Source organism: Salmo trutta, chromosome 8, assembly GCF_901001165.1.
Source record: "Salmo trutta chromosome 8, fSalTru1.1, whole genome shotgun sequence".
Classification (NCBI taxonomy): domain Eukaryota; kingdom Metazoa; phylum Chordata; class Actinopteri; order Salmoniformes; family Salmonidae; genus Salmo; species Salmo trutta.
Genome location: NC_042964.1, coordinates 5300689 through 5319293, shown reverse-complemented (window position 1 = coordinate 5319293; position 18605 = coordinate 5300689). Strand labels below are relative to the sequence as shown.

Below are 18605 nucleotides of genomic sequence, written 5' to 3'. Positions count from 1 at the left end.
GTGTGTGTGTGTGTGTGTGTGTGTGTGTGTGTGTGTGTGTGTGTGTGTGTGTGTGTGTGTGTGTGTCTGTGTCTTTGTGGTTTGTAAAAAAAAAAAGATATAGATGTACTATTGTAAAGTGGTGGTTCCACTGGATATCATAAGGTGAATGCACCAATTTGTAAGTCGCTCTGGATAAGAGCGTCTGCTAAATGACGTAAATGTAAATGTAAAAATGTAAATATTTTAACTTCTTGGTGACAGGGGGCAGTATTCAGAAATTCAGATGAATAACGTGCCCAAATTAAACTGCCTGCTACTCGGGCCCAGAAGGTAGGATATGCATATTATTAGTAGATTTGGATAGAAAACACTGAAGTTTCTAAAACTGTTTGAATGATGTCTGAGTATAACAGAACTCATATGGCAGGCAAAAACCTGAGAAAAAATCCAACCAGGAAGTGGCTTGTAGTTTTTCTATCAAATCCCTATTCAAACTACAGTGTCTGTGGGGTCATTTTGCACTTCCTAAGGCTTCCGCTAGATGTCAACAGTCCTTAGAACCTTGTTTTATGCTTCTACTGTAACTGGGCAGAGAATAGGAGCCCAGTCAATCAGTGGACTGCCTGAGACCAGTGAGTTGTTTACTGCATGAGCACGCAGGTGCGCCACTCCTTCTTTTTCCTCTGTAATGAATACGCTATTGTCCGGTTGGAATATTATCGAAGATTTATGTTAAAAAGACCCTAAGGATTGATTGTAAACATTGTTTGACATGTTTCTACGAACGGTAATGGAACTATTTGACTTTTCGTCTCTGGATTTGCGCTCGCGCGTTATGCCTTTGGATTAGTGATCTGAACGCGTGAACAAAACTGAGGTATTTGGACATAAATATGGAGTTGATCAAATAAAACAAACATTTCTTGTGGAAGTGGGAGTCCTGGGAGTGCATTCCGATGAAGATCAGCAAAGGTAAGTGAAGATTTATAATACTAATTCTGAGTTTAGTTGACTCCAGAACATGGTGGGTAACTGTATAGCTTGCTTTGATGGCTAAGCTCTGTACTCAGAATATTGAACAATGTGCTTTTGCTGTAAAGCTTTTTTAAAATCTGACACAGCGGTTGTATTAAGGAGAAGTGTATCTATAATTCAATCAATAACTGTTGTAAATTTTATCAACGTTTATGATGAGTATTTTTGTAAATTGATGTGCTCATTCACCGGATGTTTTGGAGGGAATACATTTTCTGATCATCACGCTCCAATGTAAAATGGGGTTTGTGGATATAAATATGAACCTTATCTAACAAAACATACATGTGTAACATGGGAGTGTCATCTCATGAAGATCATCAAAGGTTAGTGATTCATTTTAGCTGTATTTCTGGTTTTTGTGACACCTGTCCTTGCTTGGAAAATGGCTGTGTGGTTTTTCTTGTTTAGGCGCTGTCCTAACATAATCTAATGTTATGCTTTCGCCGTAAAGCCTTTTTGAAATCGGACACTGTGGTTGGATTAAGGAGACTCTTATCTTTAAATGTTGTATAATACTTGTATGTTTGAGACATTTGAATTATGAGATTTTTGTTGTTTTGAATTTGCCGCCCTGCTATTTCACTGGCTGTTGATAGTGTGTACCGCTAGCGTCCCACATGTCCCAGAGAGGTTTTAACTGCCGGGTGAAAAATGACCATAAGACAGTCTTTGTACCCTGGTGGTGTACAGCTTTCATGGAAATATGAATAAAGGTGATGTTTCACTTTTTCTAATGTTGGGGTCACTCTAGGAAAAGTAATCAAATTTCAAGTAAAAAAATATAATTTAGGGGGTTTTCTCTGCTGTTAAACATAGCGGCGGGTCATTTTTGACCCTTAAGACAACACAAGGGTTAAATCACGCTGTAACGCTGAATTTCCCCCATACGGATTGAATAAAGACCTAAATTAGACTATTGATGCATAAATGTATCTGCGGGAGGAGGAGCTTGTTTTATAATAAGCACATAGCCGCAAGGGACCCTAGATAGGGACCCTCCTCTCAGCCCCTGCTCTCAGCCCCTCCACTCAGCCCCTCCACTCAGCCCTTTCTCCAGGTAGAATAGAACATCATAATGGATATGAATCTCATCTCATTAGAACTAAATCTGGCCTCTCCTACGAGTGTCATTTGGTCTAATAAACGAACATAGTACAGGCCACATAGATTAAAGTCTACCCCCATGCCCTATTTCCCAGGGGCCTTTGCACAGAGATACATGAGAATGACATAGTAAAATGTGTGAGAAGAGGAGACTGAAGAGGTGGCTGAAAGAGAAAAGATAAGATACAATTCATTTAAAAAAATAACCATGCCCCTTTCCTCTCGTGTGTGTGTGTGTGTCTGTGTGTGTCTGTCTGCCCGCCAGTAGTAGCAGAGTGGGATGCTAAACTAACGCAGGCTGTCTCCTCCTTCTCCTGCACTCAAAAGGGCTGAGGAGCAGCTTTCTCATCGCCCCCAGACAGAAAGGGAGAGGAACAGATGAGAGAATGAGAGAGAGGAAAGTAGGAAGATAGAGAGGAGAGAGAGAAGAGGGAGAAAGACAGAGAGAGAAAGACAGAGAGAAGAGGGAGGAAGAGGGAGGAAAACAGAGAGAGAAGAGGGAGGAAGAGGGAGGAAAACAGAGAGAGAAGAGGGAGGAAGAGGGAGGAAAACAGAGAGAGAAGAGGGAGGAAGAGGGAGGAAAACAGAGAGAGAAGAGACAGGAAGACAGGGAGAGAAGAGAGAGGAAGACAGGGTGAGAAGAGAGAGGAAGATGGAGAGAGAAGAGAGAGGCAGATGGAGAGAGTAATATATAGAGAGAGAAGAGGGAGGAAAACAGAGAGAAGAGGGAGGAAGATAGAGAGGAGAGTAATATAGAGAGAAAGCAGAGAGAAGGAGATGGAGTGAGAAGAGAGGAAGATGAAGAGAGTAATATATATATAGAGAGAGAGAGAAGAGGGAAGACAGAGAGAGGAGAGGGAGGAAGACAGAGAGAGAAGAGACAGGAAGATAGCGAGAGAGAGAGAGAGACGAGGGAGGAACAGAGAAAGAAGAGACAGGAAGACAGAGACATGGAAGGAGAATAAAAATCCCCAATACATCATAACAGTGAATTGAAAACCGCTGCAGTGGCACCAAACATAAAACGATGTCAACCTGGCCTGTTATCATAAGAACAGTTCATCACCACAGACACAGTTTACTCTCATTACAACAAACAAAGAGAGGAAATTAATTGACACCATCTTTGTTGATTAGGCACTTTTCCCGAATGAGAGGGAGAGAGGAAACGAGAGAGGGAGAAAGGCCTCTCGGAATAATGCTGTGTAATTAGACAGTTGTGAGACATGAGGAGATTATATATATATATATATATATATATATATATATATATATATATATATATATATATATAGAGAGAGAGAGAGAGAGAGAGTATAGAGATACACAGAGAGACAGAGAGACAGAGAGACAGAGACAGAGAGAGAGAGAGAGAGAGAGAGAGAGAGAGAGAGAGAGAGAGAGAGAGAGAGCAAGAGTTTGGAAAGAGAGAAAGGGAGACAGAGACAGAGAGAGAGAGACTACTTTATCACTGACATCAACCCAGAGTCTCTCAGAGTGTTCACAGTCAGCCCACTGACACCCCTATCAGACCACAGCATAATTACAGTCTACTTGAACAGAGCAATACTCATGAGTCATCAAAGCCAAAGGAACTAATATTAAGAAATGCTATAGATGGAAAAAATGTAGTTTGGAAACGTACCAAAAAACTATTAGGCAACAACAAATTCAATCCCTTTTAGACAACTTCCTGGACAAAATGTTGCACTGTAATAGTGAAGGTCCAAACTTGGCATTAGAAAATCTTAACAGTATATTTGACCTCTCAGCCTCCCTATGAAATCAAAAAATCTCAAATAGAAAACCAAAGAAAATGAACAACAATGACAAATGGTTTGATGAAGAATCCAAAAATCCAAGAAAGAAAATGAGAAAAATAGAGACCCGAAAAACCTGAGTCTACGCCATCACTATGGTGAATCACTAAAACAATACAGAAATACACTACGGAAAAAGAAGGAACAGCACATCAGAAATCAGCTCAATGTAAATGTAATTGAAGAATCCATAGACTCTAACCACTTCTCAGAAAATTGGAAAACTCAAAACAAACAACAACCCAAGGAATTATCTATCCAAAATGGAGATGTATGGGTAAACCCCTTCTCCAATCTTTATGGCTCTATAACAAAGAACAAACAGCAAAAACATATACATGATCAAATACAAATCTTAGAATCAACTATTAAAGACTACCAGAACACACTGGATTATCCAATGACATTGAATGAACTACTGGACAAAATAAAAACCCTCCAACCCAAAAAGGCCTGTGGTGTTGATGGTATCCTGAATGAAATTATTAAATATACAGACAACAAATTCCAATTGGCTAAACTAAAACTCTTTAACATCATCCTTAGCTCTGTCATCTTCCCCAATATTTGGAACCAAGGACTGATCACCCCAATCCACAAAAGTGGAGACAAATTTGACCCCAAAAACTACTGTGGGATATGCGTCAACAGCAACCTTCGGAAAATCCTCTGCATTATCATTAACAGCAGACTCGTACATTTCCTCAGTGAAAACAATGTACTAAGCAAATGTCAAATTTGCTTTTTATGAAATTATTGGACGACAGACCACGTATTCACCCTGCACACCCTAATTGACTGACAAACAAACAAACCAAAACAATGGCAAAGTCTTATCATGCTTTGTTGATTTCAAAAAAGCAAAAGTGGTGTTGGGAAAGTGGTGTCGGGGGAAAAACATATGATATGTTAAAATCCATGTACACCAAAAACAAGCGTACGGCTAAAATAGGCAAAAAACACACACATTTCTTCCCACAGAGCCGTGGGGTGTGACAGGAATGCAGCTTAAGCCCCACCCTCTTCAACATATATATAAACGAATTGAAGAGGTCACTTGAAAAGTCTGCAGCACCCGGCCTCACCCTACTAGAATCTGAAGTCAAATGTCTACTGTTTGCTGATGATCTGATGCTTCTGTCACCAACCAATGAGGGCCTACAGCAGCACTTAGATCTTCTGCCAGACCTGGGCCCTGACAGTAAATCTCAGTAAGACCAAAATAATGGTGTTCCAAAAAAGGTCCAGTCGCCCGGACCACAAATACAAATTCCATCTAGACACCGTTGCCCTAGAGCACACAAAAAACTATACATACCTTGGCCTAAACATCAGCGCCACAGGTAACTTCCACAAAGCTGTGAACAATCTGAGAGTCAAGGCTAGAAGGGCCTTCTATGCCATCAAAAGGAACATAAAATTTGACATACCAATTAGGATCTGGCTAAAAATAGTTGAATCAGTCACAGAACTCATTGCACCTTATGGTTGTGAGGTCTGGGGTCTGCTCACTAACCAAGAATTCACAAAATGGGACAAACACCAAATTGAGAAATTGAAAAATATCCTCAGTGTACAACGTAAAACATTAAATAATGCATGCAGAGCAGAATTAGGCCGATACCCGCTAATTTTCAAAATCCAGAAAAGAGACGTTAAATTCTACAACCACCTAAAAGGAAGTGATTCCCAAACCCTGCATAACAAAGCCATCACCTACAGAGATATGAACCTGCAGAAGAGTCCCCTAAGCAAGCTGGTCCTGGAGCTCTGTTCACAAACACAAACACACCCCACAGAGCCTCTGGACAGCAACACAATTAGACCCAACCAAATCATGAGAAAACAAAAAGATAATTATTTCCAATGTGTCAAGTAATTAACAAAAAAAACTGACCAAACTAGAATGCTATTTGGCCCTAAACAGAGTACACAGCGGCAGAATACCTGAACACTGTGACTGACCCAAACTTAAGGAAAGCTTTGACTATGTACAGACTCAGTGAGCATAGCCTTGCTATTGAGAAAGGCCACCATAAACAGACCTGGCTCTCAAGAGAAGACAGGCTATGTGCACACTGCCCACAATATGAGGTGGAAACTGAGCTGCACTTCCTAACCTCCTGCCCAATGCATGACACATATTTCCCTCAGATTACACAGACCCACAAAGAATTAAAAAACAACTTGTATCAACTCCCATATTTATTGGGTGAAATACCACACAGCAAGATTTGTAACCTGTTGCCACAAGAAAAGGGCAACCAGTGAAAAACACCATTGTAAATACAACCTATTTTTATGTTTACTTATTTTCCCTTTTGTACTTTAACTATTTTCACAACATTACAACACTGTATATACACATAATATGACATTTGAAACGTCTTTATTCTTTTGGAAGTGTAATGTTTACTGTTTATTTTGATTGTTTATTTCACTTTTGTTTATTATCTTATTTAACTTGCTTTGGCAATGTAAACATAAGTTTCCCTTAAATTGAATTGAATTGAGAGAGGGAGTATTTAGACGTCAGTAGTTATGAAGACCGGAAGAAGCGAGAGACAAACCAAAGCCACTATCGCAACAACACAGTTCTTAAATAATCGGAGTGATCTGACTGGATGACGGGTGATGGAAGTATGCCTTACTCAAGGTCCTACGTTCCATTTACCACAGTGTGCATTGAGCTGTGAATGCAGCCACTCTCTCCCTCTATCTCTCTCTTCCCCATTGTAGTGCTACATTGAACTCTGCTACAAAGTACCTGGGCAACTTCATCTGAAGAGTGGTCAATTGCCCTCATGGATAATTTACAGAGTTGCAAACGAGGACAGCTCTGTATGAAGTGTGTGTGTGTGTGTGTGTGTGTGTGTGTCTTCGTAGCTGTTTGTGATTGGTTCTGCGTACCTATACTGTACGTGTCTGCGTCATTGTGTGTATGTGTGTGTACAGTATATGTGTCTTCGTAGCGGTTTGTCATTTGTTCTGCGTGCCTATACTGTACGTGTCTGCGTCATTGTGAGTGTGTGTGTGTGTGTGTGTGTGTGTGTGTGTGTGTGTGTGTGTGTGTGTGTGTGTGTGTGTGTGTGTGTGTGTGTGTGTGTCGCCCATCTAATGGCCCTCATCCCTCTCAACAGCCAATTACAGATATGGCTGTTAGGATCCGGCCCGGCTGCTAGTTACCTTGCCAGTATGTGCTGTGGCCTCCTGCCCTGTCCAATTAAATCACTAGGGATGGAGGGAGGGGTGGAAGAAGGGGTGGAGGGAGGTGAAGGAACATTCTGGCATTAGAGATAAAAATGACTCTCCCAATTACAACAGCCGAGAGCCGCGGGGCAATGATAATGCAGAGAGAGGAGAAGAGTTAGGGTTAGATAGAGCACCGGGCGGTGCAATGATGATGCAGATAGAGGAGTAGGGTAAGAGAGAGCACCGGGCGGTGCAATGATGAGTCAGAGAGAGGAGTAGGGTTAGGGTTAGCGAGATCACCGGGTGCTGCAATGATGATGCAGATAGAGGAGTAGGGTTAGAGAGAGCACCGGGCGGTGCAATAATGATGCAGATAGAGGAGTAGGGTTAGAGAGATCACCGGGCGGAGCAATAATGATGCAGAGAAAGGAGTAGGGTTAGAGAGAGCACCGAGCAGTGCAATGATGATTCAGAGAGAGGAGTAGGGTTAGGGTTAGAGAGAGCACCGGGCAGTGCAATGATGATGCAGAGAGAGGGTTGGGGTTAGAGAGAGCACCGGGCAGAGCAATGATGATGCAGAGAAAGGGTTAGGGTTAGAGAGAGCACCGGGCGGAGCAATGATGATGCAGAGAAAGGGTTAGAGAGAGCACCAGGTGGTCCAATGCTGATGCAGAGAGAGGATTAGAGAGAGCACCGGGCGGCGCAATGATGATGCAGAGAAAGGGTTAGGGTTAGAGAGAGCACCGGGCGGTGCAATGATGATCCAGAGAGAGGAGTAAGGTTAGGGTTAGAGAGAGCACCGGGCGGAGCAATGATGATGCAGAGAAAGGGTTAGAGAGAGCACCAGGTGGTCCAATGCTGATGCAGAGAGAGGATTAGAGAGAGCACCGGGCGGCGCAATGATGATGCAGAGAGAGGGTTAGGGTTAGAGAGAGCACCGGGCGGTGCAATGAGGATGCAGAGAGAGGGTTAGGGTTAGAGAGAAAACCGGGCGGGGCAATGATGTGGCTTGTAGGGAGAGCTGGTATCTTAAAAAATTGTCTGACATAATGAATGCAACACAGCTTTTATGACACCCCTGTCACAAAAACTAATGGTTTTGACCTCTAACAACTTTTGGAAATGAGGCTTCTCCTCCTAGCCGTGCAACTGGGCTTTTAAAATGATGACCAACTTTACCTGCTTCATGTAAAAATGTAAAACTCCTATTGGGTAAACCATGAATATGAAGTTGAATCCTCCCTTTTCCTAAAATGGGGATGTGTGTGTTACCTGCACAACACCTACGACTAATACAATATGATGGTTAACTAACACAACATGATGGTTTACTAATACAACATGATGTTTTACCAATACAACATGATGGTTTACCAATACAACATGATGGTTTACTAACACAACATGATGGTTTACTAATACAACATGATGGTTTACTAATACAACATGATGGTTTACTAATACAACATGATGGTTTACCAATACAACATGATGGTTTACCAATACAACATGATGGTTTACTAATACAACATGATGGTTTACTAATACAACATGATGGTTTACCAATACAACATGATGGTTTACCAATACAACATGATGAATTACCAATACAACATGATGGTTTACCAATACAACATGATGGTTTACTAACACAACATGATGGTTTACTAACACAACATGATGGTTTACTAACACAACATGATGGTTTACTAACACAACATGATGGTTTACTAACACAACATGATGGTTTACTAATACAACATGATGGTTTACTAATACAACATGATGGTTTACTAATACAACATGATGGTTTACCAATACAACATGATGGTTTACCAATACAACATGATGGTTAACTAATACAACATGATGGTTAACTAATACAACATGATGGTTTACCAATACAACATGATGGTTTACCAATACAACATGATGGTTTACCAATACAACATGATGGTTTACTAATACAACATGATGGTTTACCAATACAACATGATGGTTTACCAATACAACATGATGGTTTACCAATACAACATGATGGTTTACTAATACAACATGATGGTTTACCAATACAACATGATGGTTTACCAATACAACATGATGGTTTACCAATACAACATGATGGTTTACTAATACAACATGATGGTTTACCAATACAACATGATGGTTTACCAATACAACATGATGGTTTACTAACGCAACATGATGGTTTACCAATACAACATGATGGTTTACTAATACAACATGATGGTTTACTAATACCACATGATGGTTTACTAATACCACATGATGGCTTACTAATACAACATGATGGTTTACTAATACAACATGATGGTTTACTAATACAACATGATGGTTTACTAATACAACATGATGGTTTACTAATACAACATGATGGTTTACCAATACAACATAATGGTTTACCAATACAACATGATGGTTTACCAATACAACATGATGGTTTACCAATACAACATGATGGTTAACTAATACAACATGATGGTTAACTAATACAACATGATGGTTTACCAATACAACATGATGGTTTACCAATACAACATGATGGTTTACCAATACAACATGATGGTTTACTAATACAACATGATGGTTTACCAATACAACATGATGGTTTACCAATACAACATGATGGTTTACCAATACAACATGATGGTTTACTAATACAACATGATGGTTTACCAATACAACATGATGGTTTACCAATACAACATGATGGTTTACTAACGCAACATGATGGTTTACCAATACAACATGATTGTTTACTAATACAACATGATGGTTTACTAATACCACATGATGGTTTACTAATACCACATGATGGTTTACCAATACAACATGGTGGCTTACTAATACAACATGATGGTTTACTAACACAACATGATGGTTTACTAACACAACTATCCATCTCACCCTCTCCCCCCTATCTTCTTCTCCTCCCATTTCACTCACACCCTCTCCCTTATATACAGAGCCTTCAGAAAGTATTCATACCCTTTGACTTATTCCACATTTTGTTGTGTTAGTCTGAATTCCAATTGCTCACCCGTTTATACACAATAGAGGGATGCAAACTGCTGAGTGCCCAAAAAGGTGACACTTTCTTTGTTGCACTGAAACATGTAAAATAAATCCCTGCTAGGGGGAAATGCAGGTTTAACTAATTAAACAACAAAGAATATGATCTACATGATCAGTCTGTGTGTAAAATAAAAAGTGGTTCATGTGAACCGAACTCACAGCAAAAAAAAAAATTCAAAAGCAATCCAATGTTATTTGTTGCCTAGACTTTACTGCAAATGACACTCAAGTTGAGAAAAAAACAATACATTAATAGTACAGTTACCATGACAGCCTTTATAACAGAATGCTCGTGACCACACACACACATCTAAATATTTAACTTGGGGAAAAATATATTTAGTAGAAATAGAATGAAACACAGGCAATCTATTGTTGCTCTATTATAGTGGCCACTACAGTAGACATCGATCAAGTGCACAAGGCTACATGGGTGCAAAAAGAGCCTTCACTGAGTAAAACAATTATAATAATCCCCCCTCACTCACACGTGTTACTGTTAAATTCAACACATCTAAAACAATATCTTTGGGCTACACTGCACATTATGTACACTTAATGCCTGTGGATATCTGTTCTATAAATGTGCCAGCAGAGCATGATACCCTTTGTTGGCATAATTGATCTCTTTCAGGCAGAGAGTACACCTGGCATACCCCGTTTTATCCACTGTATTGAAGAAGTGAGAAAGAGGGAAAGTGTGTGGTGGTCCTTTCACCTCTATAGTGGCATCCAGCTTTAGCCAGGCCCAGCTCCACTTCATCCCTGAATCCACTTGTTTAACAAGCAACTCCTCATTTCCACCTAATTCTCTCATTCGGAAAATTAAACCACATACTGTAGAGGGAAAACATTAGTTCATAGATAGTAGTTAGTTTGTTACAGACTGCCAGGGTCCAGAAAGCAACTAACGCGTTACCAGTTAATACTATAGCAAATTGGTAAGGTTAGTAAAGTTAGCTCATCTGTTATTGTAATGTTAGCTAGCTAACTAGCCAGCTAATTTTCACACCATAAACTCAAGTATTTGATTAGTTATGTTGGCTAATGTTGTTCAACATTTCTCTGGCTAGCTAACAGAGAATTCGTCCAGCTAGCGAGATACTTAACAATGCTAATACTTGTTTCATCACACTTTCTCCCTCACCTCAAACTTCCCAAATGCCAGTTGTTTTTCGGTTACTGCTCATGCAGTACATCTTCTCACCCCTGTGAGAAGGTGTTCAAGTCAAAACAGTAACTGGGCCACTCAGGGAACATTCACTGTCTTCTTGGTAAGCAACTCCAGCGTAGATCTGTTTTAGGTGAATTCATCTCCCAGAGTCCGGTGGAAAAGCAGACTGAACTACATTTTTTTTCTTGAGGATTTTGCCTGTGCTTCACTTCTCTCGCTCCTCTCTCCCCAGTCCTTAACGATGACAAGCATACCCATAACATGATGCAGCCACCACTATGAGTGAATATATGGAGAGTAGGACTCAGTAATGTGTTGTATTGGATTTGCCCCAAACATAACACTTTCCAGTCAGGACAAAAGATGAATTGCTTTGTCACATTATTTGCAATTTTACTTGAGTGCCTCGTAGCAAACAGGATGCATGTTTTGGAATATTTGTATTCTGTACAGTCTTCCTTTTCACTCCGTCATTTAGGTTAGTATTGTGGAGTAACTACAATGTTGTTGATCCACCCTCAGTTTTCTCCTATCACAGCCATTAAACTCTGTAACTGTTTTAAAGTCACCATTGGCCTCATGGTGACACCTGTATCTTTGTAGTGGCTGGGTGTCTTGATACACCATTGAAAGTGTAATTAATAACTTCACCATGCTCAAAGGGATATTCAATGTCTGCTTCTACTTAAATTGCTTGTTAAGAAAATGTTTACTCCTGAACTTATTTAGGCTTGCCATAACAAAGGGGTTGAATACATATTGACTCAAGACATTTTCAGCTTTCCTTTTTTCATTAATTAGTAAAAATGTCGAAAAACATTATGGGGTGTAGGCCAGTGACAAAATACATCTAAATGTAATCGATATTAAATTCACAATGTAACACAATTTATTTTTTAAAAAGTCAAGGGGTGTGAATATTTTCTGAAGGCACAGTAACTTCAACCCCATAACCGGTGAACTCTACAACATTAAATCTATATCATCAAACATACCACATTACAATACCAACTCCTATTATCTGTAATAAAAAACAAAACAACAACCTTTAACCTTCTACCTCTTCGATGCCTCCACGTCAGTGTCCACTGAGAACGACTTAATGTCAACGGCCAGCGGAGCAATTCACCTAAACTTCCATTTCGATGAAGTCACTTCGGCCCTTCTCAAAGCATGCTGGGTAAGCCACAGAACACTCCCCGGGATAAAAGCTATTGTTCTAACCACTTAAGAAGGAGGGGAAAAAAAAGGTAAAAGTTTGTAAAAGTTTGTAAAAACAAACTACAAGTGGATCAATAGAAAGATGGAGAGAGATGGGAGAGAGGGAGAGAGATGGGAGAGAGAAAGAGAGAGGGAGAGAGAAAGAGAGAGAGGGAGAGAGAAAGCGAGATGAGAGAGAGAGAGAGAGAGAGAGATGGGAGAGAGAACGAGAGATGGGAGAGAGAAAGAGAGATGGGAGAGAGAGAGATAGAGATTGGAGAGAGATTGGAGAGGGAGAGAGAAAGAGGGAGAGGGAGAGATGGGAGGGAGAGTGCGAGGGCGAGATGGGAGAGAGAGACATGAGACAGAGAGAGAGAGAGAAAAAAAAGAAAAAGAAAGAAAGGAAGTAAGAATGCAAAAGAAAGAGGGAGCGATAAAGACAGAGAATGAAAGTGAAATTGAAAGAGCAAGATAAAAATAGAGATGAATTCAGAGTGATACTAGCAGCTGCCTGACCACCATGGGATGCAGTGACCTATAGTTCCTGGCGGTGTGTGAGAAAGGAAACAGAAAGTAGATCTAATGAAGCTAACGATGAATTAAACCTGCTTCCCTCCAGGCCCCAGATTACACATATTTCAATAACCAGCATACTTACAACCTGGACAGGGAGACTTATGGACCAACCAGGAATCATCCTAGGTACACTATTCAATACAGTAGTTTAACACTCTAAAGGTTCAGTCTAATATCCTTATCTATGACCCATGTTAACCTTACCAATCACACTAGTGGGAGACCAGTACACTATTAAATACAATGTTTTAAATGGCAAAATATTTGACAGACATTCATTTCCTACTAAGAAGCCCAACCTCACCTATTGCAATCAAGGTCAGTTAAACAGTACAATGTTACACTGTGTAAAACCACTAGCATCAATTTCAGTCCCCTATGTTATGCCCCCTAGCCTAGGCCAAACTTCTGCACTTGGGGTTCTGGAGAGCCACACTGCACTAACACAACTGATTTGGACAATCAAGGTTGTAAGCATTCATTGCTTAGACTAACTGAATCAGGTGTTTGCTCTGGGATAGAACAAAAGCCTGCACACATTGCCACCCCCTAGGTCTAGGTGAGAGATGAAACGACCTTGTAGTGATGAGCATCGTATAGCACATGCTGTCCATGAGACTCAGATGAGGCTAGCACCAAGCAGACATGACTAGTAGAGAGGGAGAGATGGATGTGGTAGGGCTAAGTAGACATGAGTAGTAGAGAGGGAGAGATGGATGTGGTAGAGCTAAGTAGACATGACTAGTAGAGAGAGAGAGATGGATGTGGTAGGGCTAAGTAGACATGAGTAGTAGAGAGGGAGAGATGGATGTGGTAGGGCTAAGTAGAGAGGGAGAGATGGATGTGGTAGGGCTAAGTAGACATGAGTAGTAGAGAGGGAGAGAGATGGATGTGGTAGGGCTAAGTAGACATGAGTAGTAGAGAGGGAGAGAGATGGATGTGGTAGGCCTACACACTACAGTGTTTGTCTGTGTCTGTTTTGACCTGCTTTACCTTGGGAAACACAGTGCTTAAAATGACCTTAGAGGACACTTCCATCACACAGTTTACAATCCATGAGAAATGAGGTGTGGGGGACGTTCTCAACAGCTCGTTCATCATGTTAGATGAAGTTCTCCACTCCAGTGAACATGAACATGGCTACATAATACACTCTCACCCTCTCCTTTTAAAACTTCTTAGGGCTAGGCCCCTTTTTTCTCAATTTCCGCCTGAATGACGTGCCCAAAGTAAAAACTGCCTGTTGCTCAGGCCCTGATTATGCATATCATTTGTACCATTGGAAATAAAACACTTTGAAGTTTGTAGAAATGTTCAAATAATGTACGAGAGTATAACACAATAGATAAGGTAGGAGAAAATCCAATGAAAAACCAAACAGAATGTGATTTTTTTGGAGAGCCCATGTTCTTACAATAGAAAGTATAGGGGCATACTGAATTCTAGCTCCCAGGATGCAATTCCTATGGCTTCCACAGGGTGTCAGCAGTCTATGTTCAAGGTTTCAGGCTTGTTTCTTCCAAAACGAATAAGAAATATGAGTTTTAGTACAGGGACACAGTCTAGGGAAATTCATGTTTGAGCACGCTATGACAGTACGCACCTGCTAAAATCGGTTTCCTATTGAACATACTTCTTTCCGTAAGAAATATTATAGTTTAATTACATTTTAGGGTATCTGAGGAGTAAATAGAAACGTATTTTGACTTGTTGAAACAGTTTAGGGGTAGATTTTTGGATTCCTTTCTTAGCATGTTGAACGAGTGGATCACTCAAATCGATGGCACCTAAACTGACTTTTTGGGACATAAAGATGGATTTTATCTAACAAAACGACACTACATGTTGTAGCTGGGACCCTTTGCATGACAAGTCAGAGGAAGATTTTCCAAAAGTAAGCGAATATTTAATTTCTATTTGTGAATTTGTGAAACCTGTACCAGTGGAAAAATATTTTGATGTGGGGTGCCATCCTCAAACAATCGCATGGCATGCTTTCACTGTAATGGCTACTGTAAATCGGACAGTGCAGTTAGATTAACAAGAATTTAAACTTTGAACCAATATCAGACACTTGTATGTTTCTAAATGTTTAATATCCATAATTTTTAGGATTATTTATTTGAATTGCGCGCCCTCCAGTTTCACCGGACGTTGTCCCACTAACGGGACTCCTAGCCCAAAAATGCATCTCTCCCGATCTCAAGCCACTCCCTGTTTCTTACTCTTTCACCCATAGGCTTAAACATTCACTCCATCAGCTACCTCTCTTTCTACATCTCTCCCTTCATCCCACTCTCTCTCCCCCTGTCCCTCTCTCCCTCCCTCTCGGAATAGCTAACGCTGTGTTGGTGCATTTGCCACGCTTGGAATTTAGCGTTTAAGCAAAGAAAAATACAATTAATTCCAATTTTCACCCTTCTACTTTCCCTCTCTCTCCTTCACGGAAACATGCTGACACAGAACGATACCCATAGAGAATTAGGACAAAGATGTTTGTTTACGCTAATGAAGGAAATAATGAGAGAAAGGGAATGAGAGAGGACGGAAGGGAGAGAGGGACGGGGTGGAGACGGAAGGGAGAGAGGGACGGGGTGGAGACGGAAGGGAGAGAGGGGCGGGGTGGAGACGGAAGGGAGAGAGGGGCGGGGTGGAGACGGAAGGGAGAGAGGGATGGGGTGGAGACGGAAGGGAGAGGGGGTGGGGTGGGGACGGAAAGGAGAGAGGGGCGGGGTGGAGACGGAAGGGAGAGAGGGGCGAGGTGGAGACGGAAGGGAGAGGGGGTGGGGTGGAGACGGAAGGGAGAGAGGGGCGAGGTGGAGACGGAAGGGAGAGGGGGTGGGGTGGGGACGGAAAGGAGAGAGGGGCGGGGTGGAGACGGAAGGGAGAGAGGGGCGAGGTGGAGACGGAAGGGAGAGGGGGTGGGGTGGAGACGGAAGGGAGAGAGGGACGGGGTGGAGACGGAAGGGAGAGAGGGACGGGGTGGAGACGGAAGGGAGAGAGGGGCGGGGTGGAGACGGAAGGGAGAGAGGGATGGGGTGGAGACGGAAGTGTGGGGTCGGGACGGAAGGGAGAGGGGGGTGGGGTGGGGACGGAAAGGAGAGAGGGACGGGGTGGAGACGGAAGGGAGAGAGGGGCGGGGTGGAGACGGAAGGGAGAGAGGGGCGGGGTGGAGACGGAAGGGAGAGAGGGGCGGGGTGGAGACGGAAGGGAGAGAGGGGCGGGGTGGAGACGGAAGGGAGAGAGGGATGGGGTGGAGACGGAAGGGAGAGAGGGACGGGGTGGAGACGGAAGGGAGAGAGGGGCGGGGTGGAGACGGAAGGGAGAGAGGGGCGGGGTGGAGACGGAAGGGAGAGAGGGGCGGGGTGGAGACGGAAGGGAGAGAGGGATGGGGTGGAGACGGAAGGGAGAGAGGGACGGGGTGGAGACGGAAGGGAGAGGCAGGGTGGAGACGGAAGGGAGAGAGGGGCGGGGTGGAGACGGAAGGGAGAGAGGGGCGGGGTGGAGATGGAAGGGAGAGAGGGGCGGGGTGGAGACGGAAGGGAGAGAGAGACGGGGTGGAGACGGAAGGGAGAGAGGGGCGGGGTGGAGACGGAAGGGAGAGAGGGGCGGGGGTGGAGACGGAAGGGAGAGAGGGACGGGGTGGAGACGGAAGGGAGAGAGGGACGGGGTGGAGACGGAAGGGAGAGGCAGGGTGGAGACGGAAGGGAGAGAGGGATGAGGTGGAGACGGAAGGGAGAGAGGGACGGGGTGGAGACGGAAGGGAGAGAGGGATGAGGTGGAGACGGAAGGGAGAGAGGGACGGGGTGGAGACGGAAGGGAGAGAGGGACGGGGTGGAGACGGAAGGGAGAGAGGGGCGGGGTGGAGACGGAAGGGAGAGAGGGGCGGGGTGGAGACGGAAGGGAGAGAGAGACGAGGTGGAGACGGAAGGGAGAGAGGGGCGGGGTGGAGACGGAAGGGAGAGAGGGACGGGGTGGAGACGGAAGGGAGAGAGGGGCGGGGTGGAGACGGAAGGGAGAGAGACGAGGTGGAGACGGAAGGGAGAGAGGGACGGGGTGGAGACGGAAGGGAGAGAGGGACGGGGTGGAGACGGAAGGGAGAGAGGGGCGGGGTGGAGACGGAAGGGAGAGAGGGGCGGGGTGGAGACGGAAGGGAGAGAGAGACGAGGTGGAGACGGAAGGGAGAGAGAGACGGGGTGGAGACGGAAGGGAGAGAGGGACGGGGTGGAGACGGAAGGGAGAGAGGGACGGGGTGGAGACGGAAGGGAGAGAGGGGCGGGGTGGAGACGGAAGGGAGAGAGGGACGGGGTGGAGACGGAAGGGAGAGAGGGGCGGGGTGGAGACGGAAGGGAGAGAGAGACGAGGTGGAGACGGAAGGGAGAGAGGGGCGGGGTGGAGACGGAAGGGAGAGAGAGACGAGGTGGAGACGGAAGGGAGAGAGGGGCGGGGTGGAGACGGGTGAGAGGGTAGCATGAGTTTTTCCAGTCTCACTAGATCTATCTCATAGTGTTCTGTCATGGAGCGGGTGGAGTAAAAGAGGTGTCTTGTTGGGTTTGGTCAGGAAATGCTCCATTTACATCTAATGACATGAACCAGAAAGACACCAACATCCAGGGTTCAAAGACACCGACGTCCAGGGTTCAAAGACACCGACGTCCAGGGTTCAAAGACAGTTTGTGCCAAAGATTCCGGGACAAGGAATATGGTACCCAGCTACACAGGATGCAAAAGCTCTCCTCTTATTCAAATCACACTTTGCAATATGCAACCTAGGAGAAATAATGCAATACGCTGCCTGCAGTGTGGGAAAGAAACAGCATAAAGACAGACGCCCCAGTGGGATGACAAGCCGTATGTACCTGTTCTGATTTGCAGAGTTTGAATCTGGTCCCCGTCAGGGAGACATACACTTTGCCTTTGTACCCTCTCAGCTCCATGCTGCCATGTTTGTTGGTGCCACACTTCTGGGGCTTCTGGGAAATGGAGGCAGGGGAGCGTATGGCCGTTTGAAGAGCCTCCATCCACTCCTGACGCTCCCCTGTGTGGGTGGGTGGGTGGGTGGGTGGGTGAAGGAGAGGAAGAACAACATTAGAATAATAGCACAATACGTAAAAAAAAAAACTGATTCCACCGAAAGAAACCCCCACAGGTGGTGAGATAGACAATACAGTTAGTACCATGTTCACTCTATTGAAAATCTTCTCTCTCTCTCTGTCTCTCTGCCTCTCTCTCTCTGCCTCTCTCTCTCTGCCTCTCTCTCTCTCTGCCTCTCTCTCTCTCTGCCTCTCTCTCTCTCTGCCTCTCTCTCTCTCTGCCTCTCTCTCTCTCTGCCTCTCTAGTGGCATATTTAAAGGGGCCTTGGGAGAACTACACACTCACACACACCTAGGCTTGTGCATGTCCACAACACCTGGCAACTGCTC

The 18605-nt window shown here is 43.8% G+C and overlaps 1 protein-coding gene across 1 annotated transcript in view; it reads right to left on the bottom strand.

Annotated features, from left to right (window-relative positions):
* arap2 (ArfGAP with RhoGAP domain, ankyrin repeat and PH domain 2) overlaps positions 1-18605 on the bottom strand; it is a gene marked incomplete at its 3' end in the record, with an annotated part of 151628 nt that overhangs the window by 104486 nt on the left and 28537 nt on the right. The window contains 1 exon segment of the mRNA XM_029759778.1: positions 18042-18220. Coding sequence (XP_029615638.1) covers positions 18042-18220 — 179 coding nt within the window.